Source organism: Aptenodytes forsteri, unplaced genomic scaffold, assembly GCF_000699145.1.
Source record: "Aptenodytes forsteri isolate BGI_AS27 unplaced genomic scaffold, ASM69914v1 Scaffold224, whole genome shotgun sequence".
Taxonomy (NCBI): Eukaryota; Metazoa; Chordata; class Aves; order Sphenisciformes; family Spheniscidae; genus Aptenodytes; species Aptenodytes forsteri.
The window spans coordinates 84,960-105,830 of NW_008794879.1; the positions used below are offsets into that span (position 1 = coordinate 84,960).

General features: G+C 42.2%; 1 protein-coding gene across 1 annotated transcript in view; it reads left to right on the top strand.

Moving 5' to 3' along the window:
* Positions 1 to 20,871, top strand: part of CPLX1 (complexin 1) — a 115,385-nt gene that overhangs the window by 66,960 nt on the left and 27,554 nt on the right. Inside the window, exon 2 of the mRNA XM_009274635.2 lies at positions 7,287 to 7,462. Within this exon, the coding sequence (XP_009272910.1) occupies positions 7,287 to 7,462 (176 nt within the window). The remainder of the gene's footprint in view (positions 1 to 7,286; positions 7,463 to 20,871) is intronic.

The following is a 20,871-nucleotide window of genomic DNA, read 5'->3' on the forward strand; positions in this document are numbered from 1 at the left end:
GGGGTTGGACTAGATGACCTTTAAAGGTCCCTTCCAACCCAAACTATTCTATGATTCTATGATTCTATGATCTCATCTTGACAAGAAAAAATTTGTCCATGTGATTAAGTGTTCTTGAACTGGCCCTAGTCTGAATACAGTGATTTTGGATTAGGTAGTTTGTAATCTCTTTTGCTCATGTCAACTCCGGTAACTTTCCATTGGGTTGTACCAAACAGGCATCGCCTGGTGAAAGCTGACTCAAAAAAAGCAAGAAATCAGGAGCTGCCTTACATTGTGTACCTCTGCAGAACATAAAGTCTTGGAGTGAGATTGGCATCTAGATTCATTGCTGCTTTACAGATGGGGAAACTGAAGAAAAGAGATGCAGCAGGGTATGTCTGAAAAGCTCACAATATATAGACCATAAGTCTCAGAAGAGAACCCAAAAGGGAGCGCAGGAGATCTTACTGGGCAGAGATCCTGTAGACCTCAGGTCACACATTTTTTCCCAGTCTCATTTTCAAAGAAGAGCAAGACAAAAAACTATGGGAAAATGCAAGTCATCAAAACCATCTTGTAATGTCAAGAACTCTCAGAGTGAAAGACAAAAATGAGGTTGTGCAGCCAATCCATCATCAACTGTTGTTCCTTCCTGCTTGGCCCATCTGTTTGCTAAAAGTCCCAAGGCCATTGTTTTGTTTTCACCCAGTTCTATGAGAGAAAGTTTACATTCCTGCTGGGTTTAAACAAAGTTGCAGGAGTTATTTGTGTACAAGATAATGAGCTATGAGTAGTAAGTTTGGGGCTGTTTCATTTTTGGGAGTCAGAAAAACTCATGGATGATTCAGTTGATTTTGCAATGCATTGTGGAATGGAAGTGTGTTGCAGTAGCACTGAAAAAATCCAAACAACTTCTAGAGATCAGTGGGTTAGGTCTGGTTGTAGAATACATATTCCTTACTTTCTGTTTTATTTGACACTGAACTAGCTTTTTCATAAAATGCTGTTTAGGGATTGTTCATCTATCACTTTGTCTTAGCTGCAGCATAGGTTAGTGATATGGAAACAACTCTTCTTTAAGGGTGAAAGGAAGTGCGTTAAAATGGGATTGCTGTCCAAACATAATATGTTTGGGAGCCTGCTGGTTCTTGTCTATATTTTAAGCTAGGGAGAAGTTATGCTCACCTCCCACCCCCCATTCTGCTCCTGTAGACTGTATTTTTGGGCTTTTACTCTGTCTCCAAGATGTGTACATAGATCTGGATCTCAGCATGCTGCTTACTGTTTACAAGATCAGAATAGGTGGAGCTGCATCTTGCTGTGTAAGACACATAGACCAAGGAGTCTACATGAGGTATTGACATGGCAAATAGGTATCTAAACTCACCAAAGGCAGGAGTGTGCTTTACCTGAAGCTTGATGCACCTTTGGACTCCATTTGCTGGACTGTGATTCAGGCTCTGTATGAAACCTCACTCTTAAGCGGTAGACAGAGGCAACTGAAGGTCACAGGGGGCTTCCATTTACTGTAACAGGAAGCCAGATATGCAGCAGACATGGAGACATCTCTGAGCAGAAACCTGAATCTAGCCATCCCTGTTGGGAACTGGATTTCACCCTAGTGGTGAGAACTGCTCTCTCAGCCAGTCTAGTTCATTCAGGTGTAATCAGCAGATGTAATGACTTTGCTGGAGGAAGGTAAACAGGTTGGGAATATAGCACCATATTTTAAGGGCAGGGGGAACAGAGGTTCAGTTTGTATTTTGGCTAGAAGAATCTCACCTACTGATGTGCATTTTGGCTGCAACAGAAGACGAAGTTTATGTCACAGCAGCCAGGGGGAATAATTTGAAAGCATTTCTGTAACATCCAAGGGATTTGGACAAAAACACTTGGACAAGATCTGATTCCTTTAGATATGATTCATATTGTCGAAAAACTTGCATATGAAATTCCTTTGTTTAGTGAAGTCTTCATATAAATGCCAGCCTAGCCTTTCCTGACAAATTAGTGATTAAGTATCTTGACTTCTGGAGAGAATAAGGAGTCCCATAATGATTGCTATAAGGCTTTTTTCTTAATGGCAAATTCGCCTTTTTCATGAGCCTTAAAATGGGGAAAGGACTTCTTGTATGCCAGACATAAGTTTTGCATTATGGCCTTGATGAAAAAGGTCTTTCTTCAGTGATATCAGTAAAACATTCTTAGTTCTGATTCTGAAGTGATGTTGCAAAAATGAGTGACCCATTCCTGCTTCAGGACAGTACTCTGTGATCAGCTCCAGATGTTTGGATGATGTCATAAAAATCATGCTATGATTTAGAAACTCTGAGACATCAGTTGTCCTGTCTGTTTGATCTAAATATGGCTTACCACAAATAGTACTACCAAAAAACCACCTGCGAAGTTTCCTCAGGGCATGCCTGTTTCAGGTAAACCTCTCACTGCTTCCTCTGACACCTGTGATTGAGGGGGGGGACTTCTGCAACATACTCTGAGATCTAAGCACACACATATGCAGCCCTCTTGAAAGACAGGTATGGGGTGGTATTTGTCTACAATAGGAAATCAGATTTGTGCAAAAGAAATTCTTCTGATTTCCCTTAATTACCTTACCTGAAGCAACAGTGTGTGCAAATTTCCATTATACTTTGCTTAATTAAGAATGCCCAAGATGTTCCTATTAATCTCTTTCTCTGTAGGTCATCCCTAAAAATCCTAATCATGTTCCATATAGCTTTTGCGGCAAAGAACTTTGCATGTCAATATTTAGGAGAATTTTTTTTTTTTTTTTTTTTTTTAAAAATAAAAAAATGAGCACTGCCATTTAAATTTTTTGGAGAATTTTTTTTTTTTTTTTTTTTTGACAAGTAACAAATTGAGCACTGCTCCTGCATGTTGATTCTGTGAGTTTGCATTTTCTCTGCAAAAGCTGGATTGATGTCAGTGAGCTGTTGAAGGGTTAGGTCATAGGAGGTGGTGTTCCTGTGACAGAGGTCAGGCAGTTTAAGAATTTACTTTCCTTCAATTCAGATGCAGGATCTGTTTGGATATGTGCTCTTCACCCTTTTCCTTGCAAAATTCACTTCAGTCACTTTTGGTTGCCATTTAAACCACTTACTTGTCAGGTCTCACAACATCACAGAATATCTGAAGTTGGCAGGGATCCACAGGGGTTGTCTAGTCCAATCCCATTCTCAAACAGGGTGACCTACAGCAGGTTGTTCAGGGCTGTGGCCTCTGAAGTTTTGAATATCTCCACAGGTGGAGACTCCACAGCCTCTTTCTGCAACCCCAATTTTTTTTTTCCTTATGTTTAAACAGGATTCTCTGCATTTCAGTTTGTACACATTCTTCTCCTGACACTGGACACTAGTGAGAAGAGTCTGGCTCCCTCTTCTTCATTCCCTTTCATCAGGTATTTATGCACACTACTAGGGCCCCCCTGAACCTTCTCCACGCTAAACAGTCCCAGCTCTCTCAGCCTCTCCTCATATGAGAGATCCTCAAGCGTCTTAATCATCTTCATGGCCCACTGCTGGCTCATTCCAGTAGCTCCATCTCTCTCTTGTATCTGCAAGCCCAGCACTTGGCACATCACTCCAAATTTGGTCTCACCAGGGCTGAGTAGAAGGGAAGGATCACCTCCCTCAACCTGCTGGCAACACTCATCCTAATGCAGCCCAAAAGGCTGTTGACCTTCTTTGCTGCAAGGACACATTGCTGGCTCATGGTCAGCTTGGTGTCCACCAGGACCCCAAGGCCTTTACAGCAAAACTGCTTTCCAGACAGCTGTTTCACTGGGGAATGTCTCCCACATATTCCCCAACAACTGAATTACTGTTTTTCAGATGGCTGATGACAACTTAAATGAGCGAATCTCACATGAAAGCATATCTGAGTGCACTAATAGTATTTGGCTTAACACCTGATTGCCTAGTTCTTTAGCCCATACAGATCAAGGGAAAGATTATTAGTTCAGAATGCCTTCCATGCCACTTGTCTTCTAAACAAACCATGTCTGAGATACTTTCCTCCATGGAAGTTTTCTATCCTTCAGGGGCAGGGCTGTTTATTATAGCCAGAAAGGCGACAGTTTTCACATGTTGTCCTGGAGCTTTAGCCATTTCTGTGTTCTTCCTGTGGCCTTGTCTAAAAAGGTTGGCAATAATGTTGATTGAAGCTCCTTACTGATTAGTGATTACTTTGTCATTCTCTGTCTTCTCTTTATGTTAAGGTAAATGTTATGGTTGGGATGTGAAAGAAGACAAAAAGACCGAGTGTTACCATATGAAGAGACTCAGTAAGTGTGTCCATCCCCTGTTGCCTTGGAAGCTTCAAAAGCAGTCTTGAGGACAGAACTTCTGCACTTTCCTTCTGCTTGTGCCTGTAACTGCGGCATCTCAGTTGCATGCAAATGAATTCTCTGGAGCCTCCACTGCTGAACTGCTAAAAACAGAAGCTGTTATCCAGGGAATGTTAACAACAAAGCCTAAAGTTTAGGATGAAGAACAAATGAGACAGAAAAAAGCTTTTCTATACCAAAAGTAACACAAGAGATTGGAGTTAAAATGTACTGTAAAATTCTGCTTCTCATAATACATTTTCTTCCAATTAGTTAACAGTGATACCACAGTGCAGCATTCTGCACGTTTAGAAGGTGACTTTGAAATCGGGGGTGAATTAAGAGTCTGTGAGGATCCTGAAACTACATTCTTGTTCTTATAGGTGTCCTGTGTGCTGAATAGCTGCAAAATCAAATGCCTAAAGTATTCAAAATCTTGGTCTTGTCTAAGAGATAAAAGAAAAAGAAGCCTATGCAATTTCATTCCTTACATGATGAGCTGAGCCGATATGATAACTTAATGGTAGCCTAGAAGTAGTGCTTAGAGGGGAAAAAAAATCTCTTTCTGCTGCTGAATTTTGCTTCATAACTAGCATATTACACTGTCTGGGTAGCTCTAAATGGAGAGAAGATAAAAAGAGAGAAACTTAATAGATTATTGAACCAAAATCAGTTTGATCATCAGTGGAAATATTTGTTGATGGGAATCCAGAAATTAAAGGTGTTACTGGCATTGGTCATCAATGATTTATGCACAGTAAAGCTGCTTAGGGAGGTCCCTGCAATAGACATGTGTGTCCCAACTAGTCTGCATTGCCTTTCCACTTGCTATGAAATTCTAGCTTGCTTGCAATTTCAGTTAGCCTTCCTGGCATCCCAGCAAACAAACCACCAGATGGTCTGAGTAAATTTGCCCTCAAAATGCAAAAGTTCCTGTATTACCCTGACCCTGCAGAGGAGGATGCAAAATGACAGTAGAGGAAGGCTGACAGTAGCTAGGGACCATGAATATTCCAGTTGGGATTTGTTTGGGGTCCTTGGGTGTCTTCCTCTTTTTATCCACAGGTTTCCCAATAAGATGGAAGTGTCAAGAGGCTTGTGGTTAGCTAGCTGAATGGAGACAGTCATGTTTACTATTACTATGTCCCACCTAGCAAAAAAATATCTATAACAACCAGATCTTGTCAGGCTTAAAATGATCAGTTTCCCCATGCTTCTCTATTGGAGATGTAAAAGGGACATTTCTCTGTCACATTTTCGGGATCAGAGGGTTGCTTTTGATTCAGGGCTGCTTTCAGTTTAGGGCTCTGGGAAAATGTGTCTGGAAAAGAAATGTGGAGGGGAAAAGCCACAGGATCTGCTCACTGCTCAACAAATTCCATGGTGGTTGTTAGAGGCAGTAGTTATTCCAATAACTGTCATCTCTGGGGAAATTCAGGAGGAATCATCCTGACAGGTTGCAGATGTTTCTCCCTGTAAGAACCAAGGTTCCACCATCACCATCCCAAGAATTGATGTGGAAAGCAAGAGCAAATACAGTCCTCCAGCACTGCTGACACATGGAAGAAGTAATTTATAAGGGAGAGATAAGAGATTATGAAAACCTTTTCCCTTCACTTAGCCAACTTCACTAGTAATGCCAACAAACAATTATTTGGAAGGACTTTGACAGTGTCTCCTTCCAGCCTAAGCCTTTGAAAAGGCCAGATAACTTTGCCTTATGCAAGGCAAGAGATGTTCAATTTGTATACATGTATGTGCTTGTGAGTGTGTGTTACAACAAGGCTGCCTCAGATTAACTCAGTTAAGTCTCAACCAGCAAGGAGCCAATCTGGAGCTGTCCTGACCCAGGAACTAAGGACAGTAACCAGCCACCTACAGTGTTCTTCCAGGGTGAAGGTATGTTTTTTAGTGAATGATGCAGGGCGTTTTCCTGCTCCAGGCAAAGTCCAGCACAACTCCCAAAGGATATGTGTCTTCACTTCATCCATGTAACCAGGCCTGATCCTGCTGCAGCCCTCCAGTGCCCTGATGATGAAGTATCACAGTAAATGCTCTCCGCCTTTCCCCAGCCCGTGCCTTCCACCCCAGCTGAATGATTGCCAGTCATTTGCCAATAAAAGTACCTCTGAAATACCGGGTAAATGGCCTTTATGCAGCCCTGTGGGGCAGAGGGACATGTAAGAAGCCTCTCCATTTGCATGGCTGTGCAAGGGCTTTACACAATAACAAAGAGCTGCCTCAGGAGCACAGAGTGGCTGAAAATTTCAGACCAATGTGCATGCAGGGGTAGAAAGAGGACCCAGGCAGAGCCAGGATCCCACCTGCGTACTAAGCATTAAGACAGTGGTGTCCAAAGCTAGACAAGAGACATGCAGAAATGCTACTGCTTTCTGATCCATGGTGGAGCCTCGAAATCATCAGCAACTCCAAATGTTTGCTAATGCTGTGTGCTCCTACCTGTTACAGGATATGTAATTTCTGGCAACAGTTAAAACTGTGATTACTCATCCCTGCAATTGAGATTTCAAATTCCTTTCCTAGCCCTAGTGTCATTTCTTTCTGGATGTATCACCTGCCTGTTATATCAAAGACCCTCCAAAATCAATCTTCAGTCACTTGACTGAGCTGATGGACTGAAAACATTGTGTGGATGGCAGCTTGCCCCCTTCAGGACTACAAATCAATTGAGTTGCCATCATGCAAGTCTACAGATGTACTCTGTTCCTCTTGCTGCCATGTTTCTCCCACCAGTGGCAGGTAACCCACCTGGTCAGGCTGGGTGCTTTGCCCACCTCCTGCCTCTGTGGGGAGTGTGCCTTCTCCTCAGTGGAAGGAGAAACCTTTCCAGATGCAGAAGGAGTGGAAGGAGGTCCTGAGTGTGAGGAAGGAGCGAGCTGGTGTAATAGTGTTTTTCTCACATTCTTACAGGGCTGACTTTTTCTTGTGCTTTCTCTAGGGGCTACCAAAGACATGGGGAAGATGCTGGGTGGGGATGAGGAGAAAGACCCAGATGCTGCCAAGAAAGAAGAGGAACGACAGGAAGCCCTCAGGCAAGAAGAGGAAGAGAGGAAAGCCAAATATGCCAAAATGGAGGCTGAAAGAGAAGTTATGAGACAAGGGATTCGAGACAAGGTAGGGGTCCAGCTTTCAGCACACACTTGGCTACTCATAATGCTCAGTGGAGAACTACTCTTTTCAGCTGATTTGTGACAAGTTCCCTGAGCACTTGGATAGAGCCAGGTAATTACTTTGCCACACTGAACTTCCTAATCTTGTGCACTGCCCCTCGAGCTCTGCCCCTGTTTAAACACACCTCCCACACTGAAAAGCCCTGCAAAGCTGAAATAGAGAGTGAAAAGAAGGGGAGAAAAATGCCTATTTTTCTCATCATCTGTTAAATGCTCACATTATTTTAAATGTTAGAGACTTTTCTGCCCCTGTGTGGGTGCTTTCCAAACTTGCATTTGTGGTTTGTGAGATGGGTCATAATTCAGATACAGTCCAAGTATCTTCTGCATTGCTTCCAAGGCTTTCTTTGTGTTGGCAGATGAAATGGGACAAATCTATTCTACTTTTCATATTTATGCTTCCACTACTCAGAGGGGATTAATCTGAAAGAAAGTTTAATTTATCTGAAGGACTTAACCATTGGGAAGCACTCTCTTCTACTTAGGTTGGTTCTTGTAATGATACAGTTTGGTGTGAGAAGAAAATGAATAATTGTGAGAATTCAGAATGAGATTGAAAAGAAGTGTACAAAACAAACCTTTACTAGAGAAATGAGCTTAATTTAAGGTAGCTGAACCCATCGTTATTGTACATTAGCTTTTAGGGATTGATATGTGGAGGGAGAAGGCAGTTTTGCTGCCTCACCCTCAAGACCAGGTCAAAATTGTGTCTTTAGAATAACTTAGTTTTATAGGAAGAGGTCCTGGAGCTCAGATAACTTGGAAAGAAATGTGGGTAATGGTTGGAGGAGGGGTTTCTGATGATGAAGGCCTGTGTGTTGACTTACATCACATGCCAAAGAACAAGAGAAAATACCTGTACACAGAATGAGAAAGTCCTGCTCAGTATAAGAGATGTTCCCTGTGCAGAGCCTACTGCTACGCAGGTTACAGTCCCCTAAGAACACGTCTGGGAAAAAGCTTCAAAGTCTCTTCGCAGAGCTGAGAGTGGCTGTCCATAAACAAAACTATGTCCACACTGGGCTGAACTTCTGACCCAATCCTTATGATTCAGAAGGGAAGCACAGATAAGGATGAATTGTTCTGGTGGTGTAGTGCATCTTGTAAAGAGGTATCAAGAATTGTTCTGCAAAGAAAGAAATTTAGGATTATGCTTCTAAGAAAAGAAAGTTCTTACAGGGAATTGTCTACCTGTGACACTGCCAGAGAAAGATATTCATATGATCATTTAAAAGAAGGTATTAGTTACCGGACAGACAGATTCAGAACCCCTACCTGGTCAAAATTTGTTGTTTTTATAATTTATTTAAGGAATATCTATTTAGATAGTGTAATATATTAATATAAACATATCAATGTGTGCAGTATCTATTTAATGTATGTTTATAGGTGGAACTATTTCTAAGCAATGACATAGGTCTGCATTAGACACAAGGGAAAAAAAAGAATTTCAGAGTTGCAGGCAGATGGGTTAATGCCCTGTTTTCACTGGTCACTGTCTCTTCTGCCAGACCGTTGAAGTGTTCCCAGAGGTAGATGGTGGTTGCATTTTTCTTGCTGTTGGGCAAACTGCTGTAAAAGCATTTAAGAAATCTGAGATGCCCTCTGTTACAAATCCAAGGCGATCTAGACTAGAGTTCATGAGTAGGATGCATACAGCCTGAGCTTGGATGAAACATCCACCCAGCAGGGGTTTCCCTGGGATACTGTCAGCTATCTAGACTTTGTTGAGTCAGGCTGAGTACTGGGTGGTGAAGGCTCTTGGAAATGCATTGACTCCTGAGCGATATGGCAAAGGGGAGTAAACAGGGATACTTGGAGGAATGTTATTTGGTCTCAGTCAAAGCACTGGATTGCAGCTTTTCTAGTGATGTGGTGGGTTATCTTTGAGATTAGCAACAGGAAGTCCTGCTTTGGGGAATGCACCCCGTCTGTGAAAACGCAGGAGCTCAGTTCCCTGTGGTTTTCTTTCTCCTGGGGATGATCCCAGGTAGCATGCATTTGAAAGATGAAGTTGTTTTCTGCAGAATCAGAAAAGATGGATAAAGCTGTAGAAAGGAGCTGTACTTTTTTTTTTTTTTAAAGGTTTGAGAGTTCCATGAAAGAGAGAGATTACTTTGTCCTGACAAAGAGATGGATTTGATGATAAACAAGACTCTGTCTCCAAGTATTGTGAATTGGTGGCTGGAAATGTGAAACAAATGTTGAAAGAATAGAAAAAAGGGCTGGACTATTTCCTCCATTACTTGTTTATTTAGAAATTACCTTCATTTCTTCACCAACTCCAGTAAAAGCAGAAATATAGAGAAGGAGAAAACTGAAACAGAGATTCTGTCTGGTATGTATACATACACAAGTTGGTGTTAGCAGGTATGAATTAAATCCAAGAAGTTTTATGTGTTAGAGATCTCCCCGATGATATTTGCTCATTTCTCACATACAAGAGTGAGAAATGAGTATATGAGTTGAGTGAGTGAGTAGGAACAGATTATTTATGCAGAATACAAGTTTGAAAGTGTGTGTCCTGGGTCATGAACCCACAGTCACAAAGTTACTCCCTTAGCGCAGCTGCAGGATGTCAGGGAAACAAGCCACGGAATCACGGCTTCATCAGTTAGTTAATATGGCTCTAGGTGAGGCTTACAGAAAGGACAGGCTCATCATGTTTATTGTTTTGGACTTTTTGCCTTGGCTTTTCAACAAGTGTGATGAATACACTCTCTTGTTTAGGGCTTCAGGAAATGTGGGAGCTATTGCAGAACTTGAAAGGAATGATGACAGGTACCACAGATATGTTCCAGCATGTACTAACTTCAGGTTTTAAATCCAATCTGTTGAATTGAGATACATGTGCCCTCAGCCCAGCATGGCAGCTGGGCACAGAAATGACTTAGGGAAAGGGTAGAATGAATTATGCAGCAATCAAATATTTTTTCATAAAAAATATGCGGCATTTAAAGATGACATTTGGACATGACGTTTTGAAATAACTGGATCACCAGTTGTCTGCCAGTTCCTACCCAATATTAAAGTCCAGAATCTGATGCTGAAAATGGAATGAAAGAATGTAAGGAACATAACTGGGGTATACTCCAGCTTCCTTCTACCCCAAGGTGCAAGTATGCAGCTTACTTTCTGATCTGGGTTTGATCTCAACGCTACTCTCTCACAGATCTTCTAGGGCCCTACCACAGTTGTCTCCCTATCACACCTGGGGAGAGGTGCCACAGCTGACCAACACAAGCAAGACTGCAGACAGGCCTTCAGTGCACCTGTGTCTGGTAGGTCAGGGTCTGTTGTCAGCGCCCCGGTAGTGAGACTGTGGATAGCTAATATCCCTGTTACCTTGCTAACACCAGGTACTATCAGCTTGCTGTGCTAAAGCAGCCATCTTGTTTCCAGTGCTCTTGTGTGGAATACTGCCTTCTATAAACAGATGACATTGTGTTATATACCTGCAGTAATTAGCAGTGAAAGCTAATTACTTTCTTCATGTAATGACCCATAATTACTTATTTACATAATTAATTATTTCCAGCACTGTGATAGAACCGAGGCCTGAGAGAGCCCTAGTACATGCTCTGTAATTAACACCTGGCTGCTAGTGAGACAATGCCTGTAGTTTGGCTTCCTGTCAATCTTACACATGCTTTAGAGGGTCGGTGTTGCTGAGCCCATGCTGAAAAGAAGGAAGAGCTCAAGGCTATCCTCACAATGGTGGGTTTCAACCAAAAAGGATGTAAGCATGGTCCTCTGTCTAAATGGCTTGGCTTCAAGATAGAATTTAGGTTTGAATTTAGGCCATACTTGAGACAGAGCATGAACTACTTCAGTAGCTATTATATACTCAGTTCTCAGAGTGGCCCAGCTTGTCTTTGACTAGAATTATGTTCTGTGGGGAATAAAGCAGAAGTTTAGTTATATTAATAAGAATTCCTGCCCTCCAAATTGAGCACGAAATCTGCATGAGAAGTACAGAAAGGGGGCAAATGGAAAATTCAAATGCTGGAAGAATTAAGATTGTCTCTACAATTGTAATTGACCCTGTTCAGTGCTGTGTAAATATTGTGGCACAGTGCTTAATTGCATGGTCATACGTTTATGCTTCTAGGAACCTCATCTCTCCATTGCACAAGATGAGGTCAACTGTTTTCTTAATAAGCAGATGTTCAGTATTTTATCTCTGCCACACCTTACAATGTGTGTTCTCAATCTCATTTACTATGTAGTATCCAAATTCTGACAGCAATATAATGAATTTCCTCATTTGAGGGTTTAATTCTTTATTATTATTATGCTTTCACTAACATAGTTGTTGAGTTCATGCCAAGCATGGTTTCTTCTAAGATTTATCTGGGTGGGGGACAAAGAGTTTTGTTGAGTTTTTTCTGTTTGCAAAGTACAAAAGCAGAAGAGTCATTATGTGATTAAAGCCTCAGTGGCAGAAGAATGTTAACATCTTGTTGCATCAGTGAGCCTCTACGGCACAGTAAGAAATGCTCAGGACTTCCTTGTCCCTTTGCTGGCAATAGGGAAATGGTGAAGTCTGGGGCTTGATGTTTGTTACTGCAGGCAGCATATCACACAGCAGGAGAATGTGCAGTCCTTGTTCTGTTTAAGTGAGTCCTTCTGTCTCTGGATGTGTGCCATTAATTCTTCCCATTTTTCTTATTGGGCCATTAAATGCTCTCAGTGGTTAGACATTAAGATTCTCTGCAGTATTTGGAATTGTCCATGTCCCAGGAAAACCATGAAAACTATCCAGAACTTGTAGATATGCAAGATGTAATTTCGAGGTCTTCCATGGTTTAAGGTAGGTGGTATTGGAATTTACTTCTAGAAAAGTAAGAACATTTGGGTTGCTGGCAATGGGAGAAGTCCTAAATTAGGGCCTTTGTTCTCTCCAGTGGAAAGTGTTCTCATACTGTTGCTTTTTTTTTTTTTTTTAAATCTGATTGCTGAACTTGCTTTTGGCACTAAATCACTCAGACAAAAAGGCAATCAGGATTTATATCTGCAATCCTAGATTCTTATGTGAGATAATCAACATGCAACATCACATAATTATTTATTTTTAATATTTCATTTGCATATTTCCATATGTAACTGGTGCAGAGCTGTGAAAATCCTGTCTTAGGGCAGGAAAAATACCAGAATGTGAATTGACTGTTCTCTAGCAATACCAGACCTTTGAAACTAAGCTCCAAGCTCAGGAGTTGGAACTTAACTTTGTTGCTATAAAACAGCTTCACAATGTTAGCTAAACTATTTGGTGTTAGTACATCTATGGGATGTTTCATTCTTGTCTAACTTCAGGTGCAGGTATTGCCAAAGGCTTTAAAAATTCCTGTACAAAGGAATGAAGTTTCACTGCCTGAATATGCAATTTCGGAGGTGTAGTCTTCCTTGCGAGGAAGAAATATATAGTAAAATTTTCATTGCATACTATTGACAACTGAAAAAACTGAAGAAATTGTATCTTTGCATGTCAAAAGGTGAAAGATGTCAAAAAAAGAAAAGATTTGCCGTATCAATGAATCATGTTCTGTAATTCAAATGATAAAATTCATATCTCAATGAACAGAAACATTCTGTCTGATGTCTTCCCTTTTAAATAATTGATATTAAACCAGTGAAGTGAATTTTTACCCCGCACTTGTGATCTAATGAAGCTGTGGCTACTGTTCAGTTTGTGGGCCTTAAAATAGATTTTGAGAGATGTGTATGTATTGTGCAGATGAAGAGGTGTGATTAACTTGACTCTTCTCCTGCTTTCACAGTGGCTTTTGATAATTCAGGGTAAAAAACAAACAAAGAAAAAAATTCCTTGCTTAGTTTATTTCAGTGCACAAACTCTTTGTGCTATAGACCAAAGGGTGTTTACAACTGGGTCACAGGTCCTGTGGCTATGAGAAAGCAATAGGCCTGGCTATGACACTCCCAGTGTGATGCTTTGCAAGACAGGGATTATATTGTGCCTTCCAAGAAGTGGGCTCTGGGGTGGGTGGGAACAGTCATAATGCCAGTAACAATGACAACCGAGAAGAATTGCACTCTGCAGCAATTAAATCTTGGGCTGTTCTGGGTGAAGAAGGCTGCAAGGGCAATGTCCTGTGGTGTTTACTGTGTTCTGGACACATTTGATTCATTGGTTATGGAGGACAGTGGAAGCTGGCATAAGCCCAAGCAGAGTCGGAAGAAGGAAAGGACATTTGCAGGGTGATTGAAGAGCACCATAACCCCACAGGTCATTTTCATATTGGTATTTGGAGGCATCCAAGGGGATGAAGTGTTATGACCTGGACTAGACTTCTGACCTCCTGCCAGAACTTGTCCCCCAGCCAGTTGTATGCAAAGATATCCTGATTGACATGTGTTGCCTCTGAGCCAGATTCTTGAGTTACCGTATCAGTTTTCTCCATAGCTTAGAGTACAGAACTTTAGCATCAAACTTGTTTCTGGACTACAGCCCTTTGCAGTTTTACTAAATCACTCACTTTTCTTCTCTAACACTTTCAACCTCTGAAAATTCTAGCCAGGTTTAATCTTCTGTTTTGCATCTCCAAAAAAGTCCCCTTGTCTGCAAGGCAGCAACTGTCTTTTGTGAAAAGGTGAATAAACTGGTCTCCTCCAGTAAGAGGAAGCACAACTAGAAAGCCAAAGGTTGACAAAGTTATCTGGGTATGCTTAAGTTCAGCAGTCTCTGTTGAAAGTTGAGAGAGAGAACGGTGCCTTCCCAGATGTGCTTTTCAGCAGAGAAGAGGGATTGATGTACCTGCTAAGGACCTCCAAGGCCATTATTAAACATAGTAATCTTCAGAGTGATTTTAGGAAACTAACCCCTGTAGTTTCATCTTTATATTCCCTTGGAAGTCCCAGGATATGCAACATGTCTTGGTCTTTGTGAATCCAGTCACCTACATGTATAGAATTCTCTAGGTGGCCTGAATGAAAGTGTGTGTGCCAGGTCTTACCTCTTGGCATTAAACTAACAGAGCTTCCCTGATGAGAAAAGCTGCATGGATTCCTTCCTGTCCTGTAGCTTTAAGCCATTTTTAAAATTTAGAAAAGGGAGGCACCATTAGCAAACCATTGGAGCTCGGGAGCAAACTGACATCTTTTTCATCTGCTTCCATAATAGTTAGAGGTTCAATTACTTAGCAGAACTCAGCAGGTTCAGTTTCCAGCTGCTGATTCCCCCACTAACACCTTTTGGGGCTCATTAGTCAGCTTCTTTGTCCAGCTCTGCCTTGCTCTAACTTCATTTCTACGTTTCACGCTAATCCAAATCTACACCAGTAGATGTCACTTTGGATACTTGCTAACAAGATCCCACTGGGTGATGCTTCTGGAGTTACTGTAATGTCTCTTGAAATGCAGCCTTTTTTACTGTTATGTACTGACTAGGGTGTCTTGTAGAGTCATTCAGCTGAAATCCTCACTTAAACAACTTTTGTCTCACTGAGCTGGCTGGCAAAACCTATGCACATTGCTGGCACAGGGCTGAGCAGATTCATCCACTCAGGACTGGGTGCAAAATAAACCCAAGCAGATGACATGCAGTGATTAGTGCTGGAATTTAGCTAGGAAGGACATCTGAATGGTGTCTCAAGCCTTCCTGGCTGTGGCTTATTGAAACTCCAAGCATTTGGCTCACCTACTTGGAAAGACAAGAATCATGGACCCCAACAAATGGCCTTTTGCAAGTTCTCTTCCAGTACCATTGCAACTGAGCATCTGTGTCTGAACAGCCAGACATTACTACTCTGCTGGAGGTGCTGTTCTGCCACCTCACAGTCCAATCTACACTTCTGGCCCTCATACCAGGGTGCCCCATTACCAGATCTGTTTGGAAACTAATATTCAACAATTTTAATTGATAAATTCTTCCGTATTCATAATAAGGAATTCTTCAGTACAGCCCTCCCTCACCCCATCAGTTAGTTATTTATGTTACCACCCAGAGGACAAGAAAGGTGGGAAGGCAGTAACTGTTTGTAATTTATTGTCTGATCACGCAGTACAGCCTCCCTCTATTTCCCTTGTGCCTTTTTTTTTCCTGGTTGAACTGCTGTTTTAGGAGTTTACCTTTTTTTCAGAGCCAGGATATACTGACTACATTTGCAAGAGCAAGAATGCGTGATCTGTGAAGCATTGCTTTATTTCTACAGAGCATCATTACTATAGGGAAACAGTATACACAGCCATTGTATATTACCAAGTTTGTGTGCATGTACACACAAAGAAATGTGTATAGAGAGAGTTTGAATAGATTTTCTTTAATCAGAAAGATTTTTTTCTCTGATTATGGGAGAAGATGAATGCAAAGGGAATGTCTGCATCATGGACAAAGCCTTACTTCATTCCAGTTTCGGTGGCAGTCTGCATTCACTCTTCACCATGTCTAGTCCACCGCTTGAGGAAGTCCGTAAAGGACCTGCCTTTCTTCAGGGGACTAGCAACGGTTAACACCTCCATAAAGAGACTATTGAATTCCAGCTTATTGAGTGGTAGCGTTCACAGTCATCCCTACACTGACAGGTCAAATCCACTACATGAAGAAGGAAGGAAAGCTACCTCCATGCATGCTGGATCCAGAGTTCTCTTTTTGCAAAGGCTGCAGACTTGTCTTAGCCTAATTCCCCAGCAGAGCAAGGCACAGCTCACTGTTTACCTGAGTTTTGGCTGGAGTCATTCATGCTGGTGCTCCCAAACGGGAACTGCCCAAGTCTGTACAATTGGAACTAAGAACCTGTATGAAGAAAACGATGGCAGGTCTTTTCAGTGGATTTCTGCCTGGACTGCCTGTGAGAAACGTAAAGGCAACAGTATGCATTCACCTCTGAAATACCAGTTAGCTCTGTTTCTGCCTTTTTGATGCTTCTTTGTGATTGTAAGTATGGCCAGATGGTGTTTCTTGTTCACATCAGCCAGCAAGACCAAGCTGCACAGAGGAAGGGCTTTTTCCCAAGAGATCTCCAAAATCTAATTTTTAAATTGTTATTATTATTTTATTTTATTTTATATATTATACATGTAATATATAAAATTATATAATGTATACAATGTATAATATATTCTGTAATATATTATATATTAATTATATACATTAATTAATAGTTTAATTATTATTACTTTTTACTTAACATTACTGCTTGTGATTTACAGGTGGAGAAATTGAGCGACTTCCCCAAAATTGTGCAGTGGTTGAGTAGAGAATTGGTTTCCTGAGCTGGAGGCCTAGGAAATGGGCCTAGTCTGACCCTTGTGTAAATAGGGTTTCTTCTCCTCCTGAAAAACCTGGGCACCTCCACAGGCAGCAGTCCATGACAGAAGTTTAGGACTTAGAAGTGAAAACCATCCCAGAGCCTGTATGACCTACATTCCCTTTGCATTCCTGCATTTCTAGGTCTCTAGAAGTGGCTGCCATGCCCACACCCTTCCACTTGGAATTTCTTTAGCCAGTAGAGCCAAGACCACATGGAATAATTTCTTCACTAAATCCCAACAAGGGCATGAATGCATCCCTCTGCATCGAGAGGCAGGACATCTTATTTGTTGCTCTGCTGCTTTGGGGAATAAAATATTCTTTCCTCAGTGGAAAGACCCCTTAGTCAGGATGGTATAAAATTTGGCTAAGTGGCTGGAGGAGCTCTGAGTTTTTTCCAACACACCCTCCTCAAATCTTTTCATTCATCTCATCTTTAAAGGTAGACAGTTCTGTCCTGGATCATGCTGCTTGTGTCAGCCTCAAAATGCAGACAATGGCTTGAGGGTAATTTGATCAGTACCATTGCCTGTAGTAAGTACAGCTACACCATTTTTTTCATGTAACTTTTTTTTTTCCTAGCTTACAAATCAGATGCAAGGGGGAAGGCTTGTACAGTTGTTGATTCTTTTTTATGTCAAGCTAATTGAAGGACTGTGAAGGGCACCAAGCAGGATTTAAAGGTCTGTTCCCTTTTTGCTGCAGCCAAAGAGCTCCCATTACTGCTTAAAATCAAGCATTAGCCACATTATGTCTCTTATATTGGCAGTTTGTTATCTAAGTCTTGAATGATCAGATAACTCACCAGGACTTAATGAGACCAGTGGAGTTATGCCTGCTTGAGAATGCAGCCCAATGCCTTCACGGCTCAGCTAATGGGTGCATGATTCTTTTCTGTTAAAAGTCATCAGAGCCAGGCTCAGCCTTTGAAATGCTGCTGCTTCCTTAGAGCGAGATGTGACTTTGTGCTGGCCTCACCACAAAGCTCTGCATCTGTTCTGACACTGCTTTCAGTTTCATCAGACTGGGATTTAAGACTGACAGGGAGAATTATTCACCCCATATGCCTGAAAGAAGAAGGGCTGATACAAGGCCAGGTCTGAATTCATGCATGGGACAAGGTGATAAAGTTTGGGGCATGCTTTGCCTGTGGCAGCTGTGTAGCCTTTGCCTGCTGTGTGTCTTTGTTCCCCATGGATGCTTGTTGCTTATGGTTAAGCTGGGAAAAGAAGGGAGGTTTTGCATGCCCCATTCCTAGTGAGTGTCAATACATATGGCCTTCCTAAGGGTCTGATACAGGCCTCAGGAGTTCTCTTCCTTTCCTCACTGGCCAGCTTTGAGGCAGTCATGAGTAGAGCTGACTTGATCTTACTAGACTTCAGTGCAAGGTGCCCTGTCTGGGGCTCCAGGCCAGAGCAGTCCTCTTGCTGATGCAGGAGAAGGGCTGTGGCCTTCCTTTGAGCATGTCAGAGTTTGGGGAAGACTGGTTGCGGCTGGGCGACAAGTATGCTATCTAGGGAAACATTTGCCCTTTCATCATTTCCATTGGATGTGGTTTTCCAGGGTTCCCTCCAGACCTTGCGTCCTGTCTCTGCTGTGGGCTTCCTCCTTTGCCAAAACAGCACATAAGTATCCCTACTCCTGCTGGGAAGCACAGACTCAGGTTATTCATTATCGGCTGAGAGGGAGGCTTCATGGATGAATTGCTTTTCCTCAGTTAGGAAGAAAGGAGGAAGAATGCAGCCTGTCAGCTCCAGGCCACGACATTCAAATTCCCTGGAGTTTCCTGGAACTGTTGGCATGGTCTTCACAAGACCATCAGCCTAAACCAAGTGCTGTGGAGCAGGTACAGTGCTTTTATGCTCTTGATCCCAGCCAGATCTCCAAGCAGCCCACTAGAAATTTAGGGTCATAATAGGGCTGAGCTGACTTTTAAAACTGGCACCATATAGGTCTGTAGGATGTCACTAGTCATTTTACAGCTGCTGGATTATTTCTGTCATGCTCAGTACAGGGATGTAAATTCTGTCTCCTTGTTAAACAGGCTAAGCCTAAATTAGAGGAAGGATTCTTCAGCCAGAGATCAAAACAGAAAGATAGTCCAAGCAAAGGCCTGATGTGGGAAAGGCAGCTGACAAATTGCCCCTTGAATACAACTCTTTATCCACACAAATGCAGAAAGCACAATGGGGCTTGTAGGTGGGTTTCATTCAGGACTTGTATGCCTGATTTCCTTCTTGGAAGTTTATTCCAGCTGCTGCCAAGGAGTTTTGGGAATGGAAACATCTCAGTGTACCTCTCTTGAAAATCCCTAGAATGTTTTGTCACATTCTGATGTTTCTGATGAATCCCTGGTTGTTGATTGGTGGGTGGTGCTGAAAGCATTTCTTTCCTCTCTCTAATGAGTGGCTTGTACCACTGGAGATGCTATAGGCAGAACCTACCAATGTAAACTATAAACCTGGCCAGCAAAGGCAAAAGTTGCAAAGCAGTATTGCAGAGAAGCAGAGGATCAGCTTCATCATGTCTGTTTGCTTGGTCCAGCTCCATATCTGGGTAGAAAATTCTTGCTTGCTATCTTCACATTTCCTGTGCTCTGATGTTGTAATCACAGATTTCCATTCACTGTAATTTGCAGCAGGTATTAGGTTTGTTTAGAAGGGAAGAAGCTAGTAAACTGCCTTCAATGAGTGAAGGACAGCACCTCCACTTTTTGCAGTCAATCGCCAGTCGAATGATGAGGAAGACTTTTCTGCCCCTGCTCACTTTGAGTTAGTTTCATATAACATGGGTTTTTAGCTCAAGGTGGGAATTCAAATCTGTGGCTTGAATTTAACTGAATTTTGATCTGGAATTGAAGCTGGGAGTTTTAGGAGAGCAAGGCTTCTGGGATATTCTCCATCCATATCTCATTGCTACTACTACAGCTCTTCCCTACAGTGTTTTTGCTCTGGGCCAGCTCTGATAGGAGAGATGAATGAGAAGATTTAAAGCAGAAACAGAGAAAGATGTTTTTGAGGCATGCTCAGATCTCCACAAAGCCTTGGACATGATGCAGAGCCTTCTGGAAATCTGAAAGAACAGTTCCCTGACTTCACACAGGGCCTTGTCAGTCTGATGCTGTTTAACAGAAGCAGGCTTACTTTAGTTAACTCCTAAAAGTTTGACAGTGCTTTATAAGTCAGGAAGTACAACACCAATGCCTTCTATCCATGTGCCAGCTGGTCTTCCAGCCTTTGCAAATCTGTCCTTTCTAATTTAGGGAGCCAGTTCTCACTCCTAACTATGCTGCCTCCTTCAATAAAAGAGACAATAATCGGTATGGGCTCTTGAAACAGTCTCTCAGTCTTCATGTGTGCATATGTCTTGAGAAAGGAGGCAGATTCCAGAGGAGGAGCTGAGGAACACAGATCAAGCTGAGAGCTGCAAGGGAGGCTTTATGTTGAATTCTTGCTGGGAAAGTCTGACTTGCACAGTGAGAGGGCTGTGGACTCACCTCTCTATAGGCATTTGAAAAGTGGTCATCCCATCCCAAAACCAATGGTTTTCAATGTAGGGGTAAGGTGAGGATATATGTTCTATTTCTTACAGGTTGTTGCAAAGGAATATAATGTGCTATTGTTAAATTTCAATGCATGGTGGAAGAGTCCCATCCTCCTCCAAGATAGAATCATGGAATCATTAAGGTTGGAAAAGACCTCTAAGGTCATTGAGTCCAAGCATCGACCCAACACTACCATGTCCACTAAACCATGTCCCTAAGGGCTGCATCTACACGTCTTTTAAGTACTTCCAGGGATGGTGACTCAACCGCTTCCCTGGGCAGCCTGTTCCAATGTTTAACCACTCTTTCAGCAAAGAAGTTTTTCCTCACGTCCAATCTAAACCTCCCCTGGTGCAACTTGAAGCCATTTCCTCTCATCCTATCGCTAGTTACTTGGGAGAAGAGACCGACACCCACCTCGCTACAGCCTCCTTCCAGGTAGTTGTAGACAGCGATGAGGTCTCCCCTCAGCCTCCTTTTCTCCAGGCTAAACAAGCCCAGTTCCCTCAGCCGCTCCTCATAAGACTTGTTCTCCAGACCC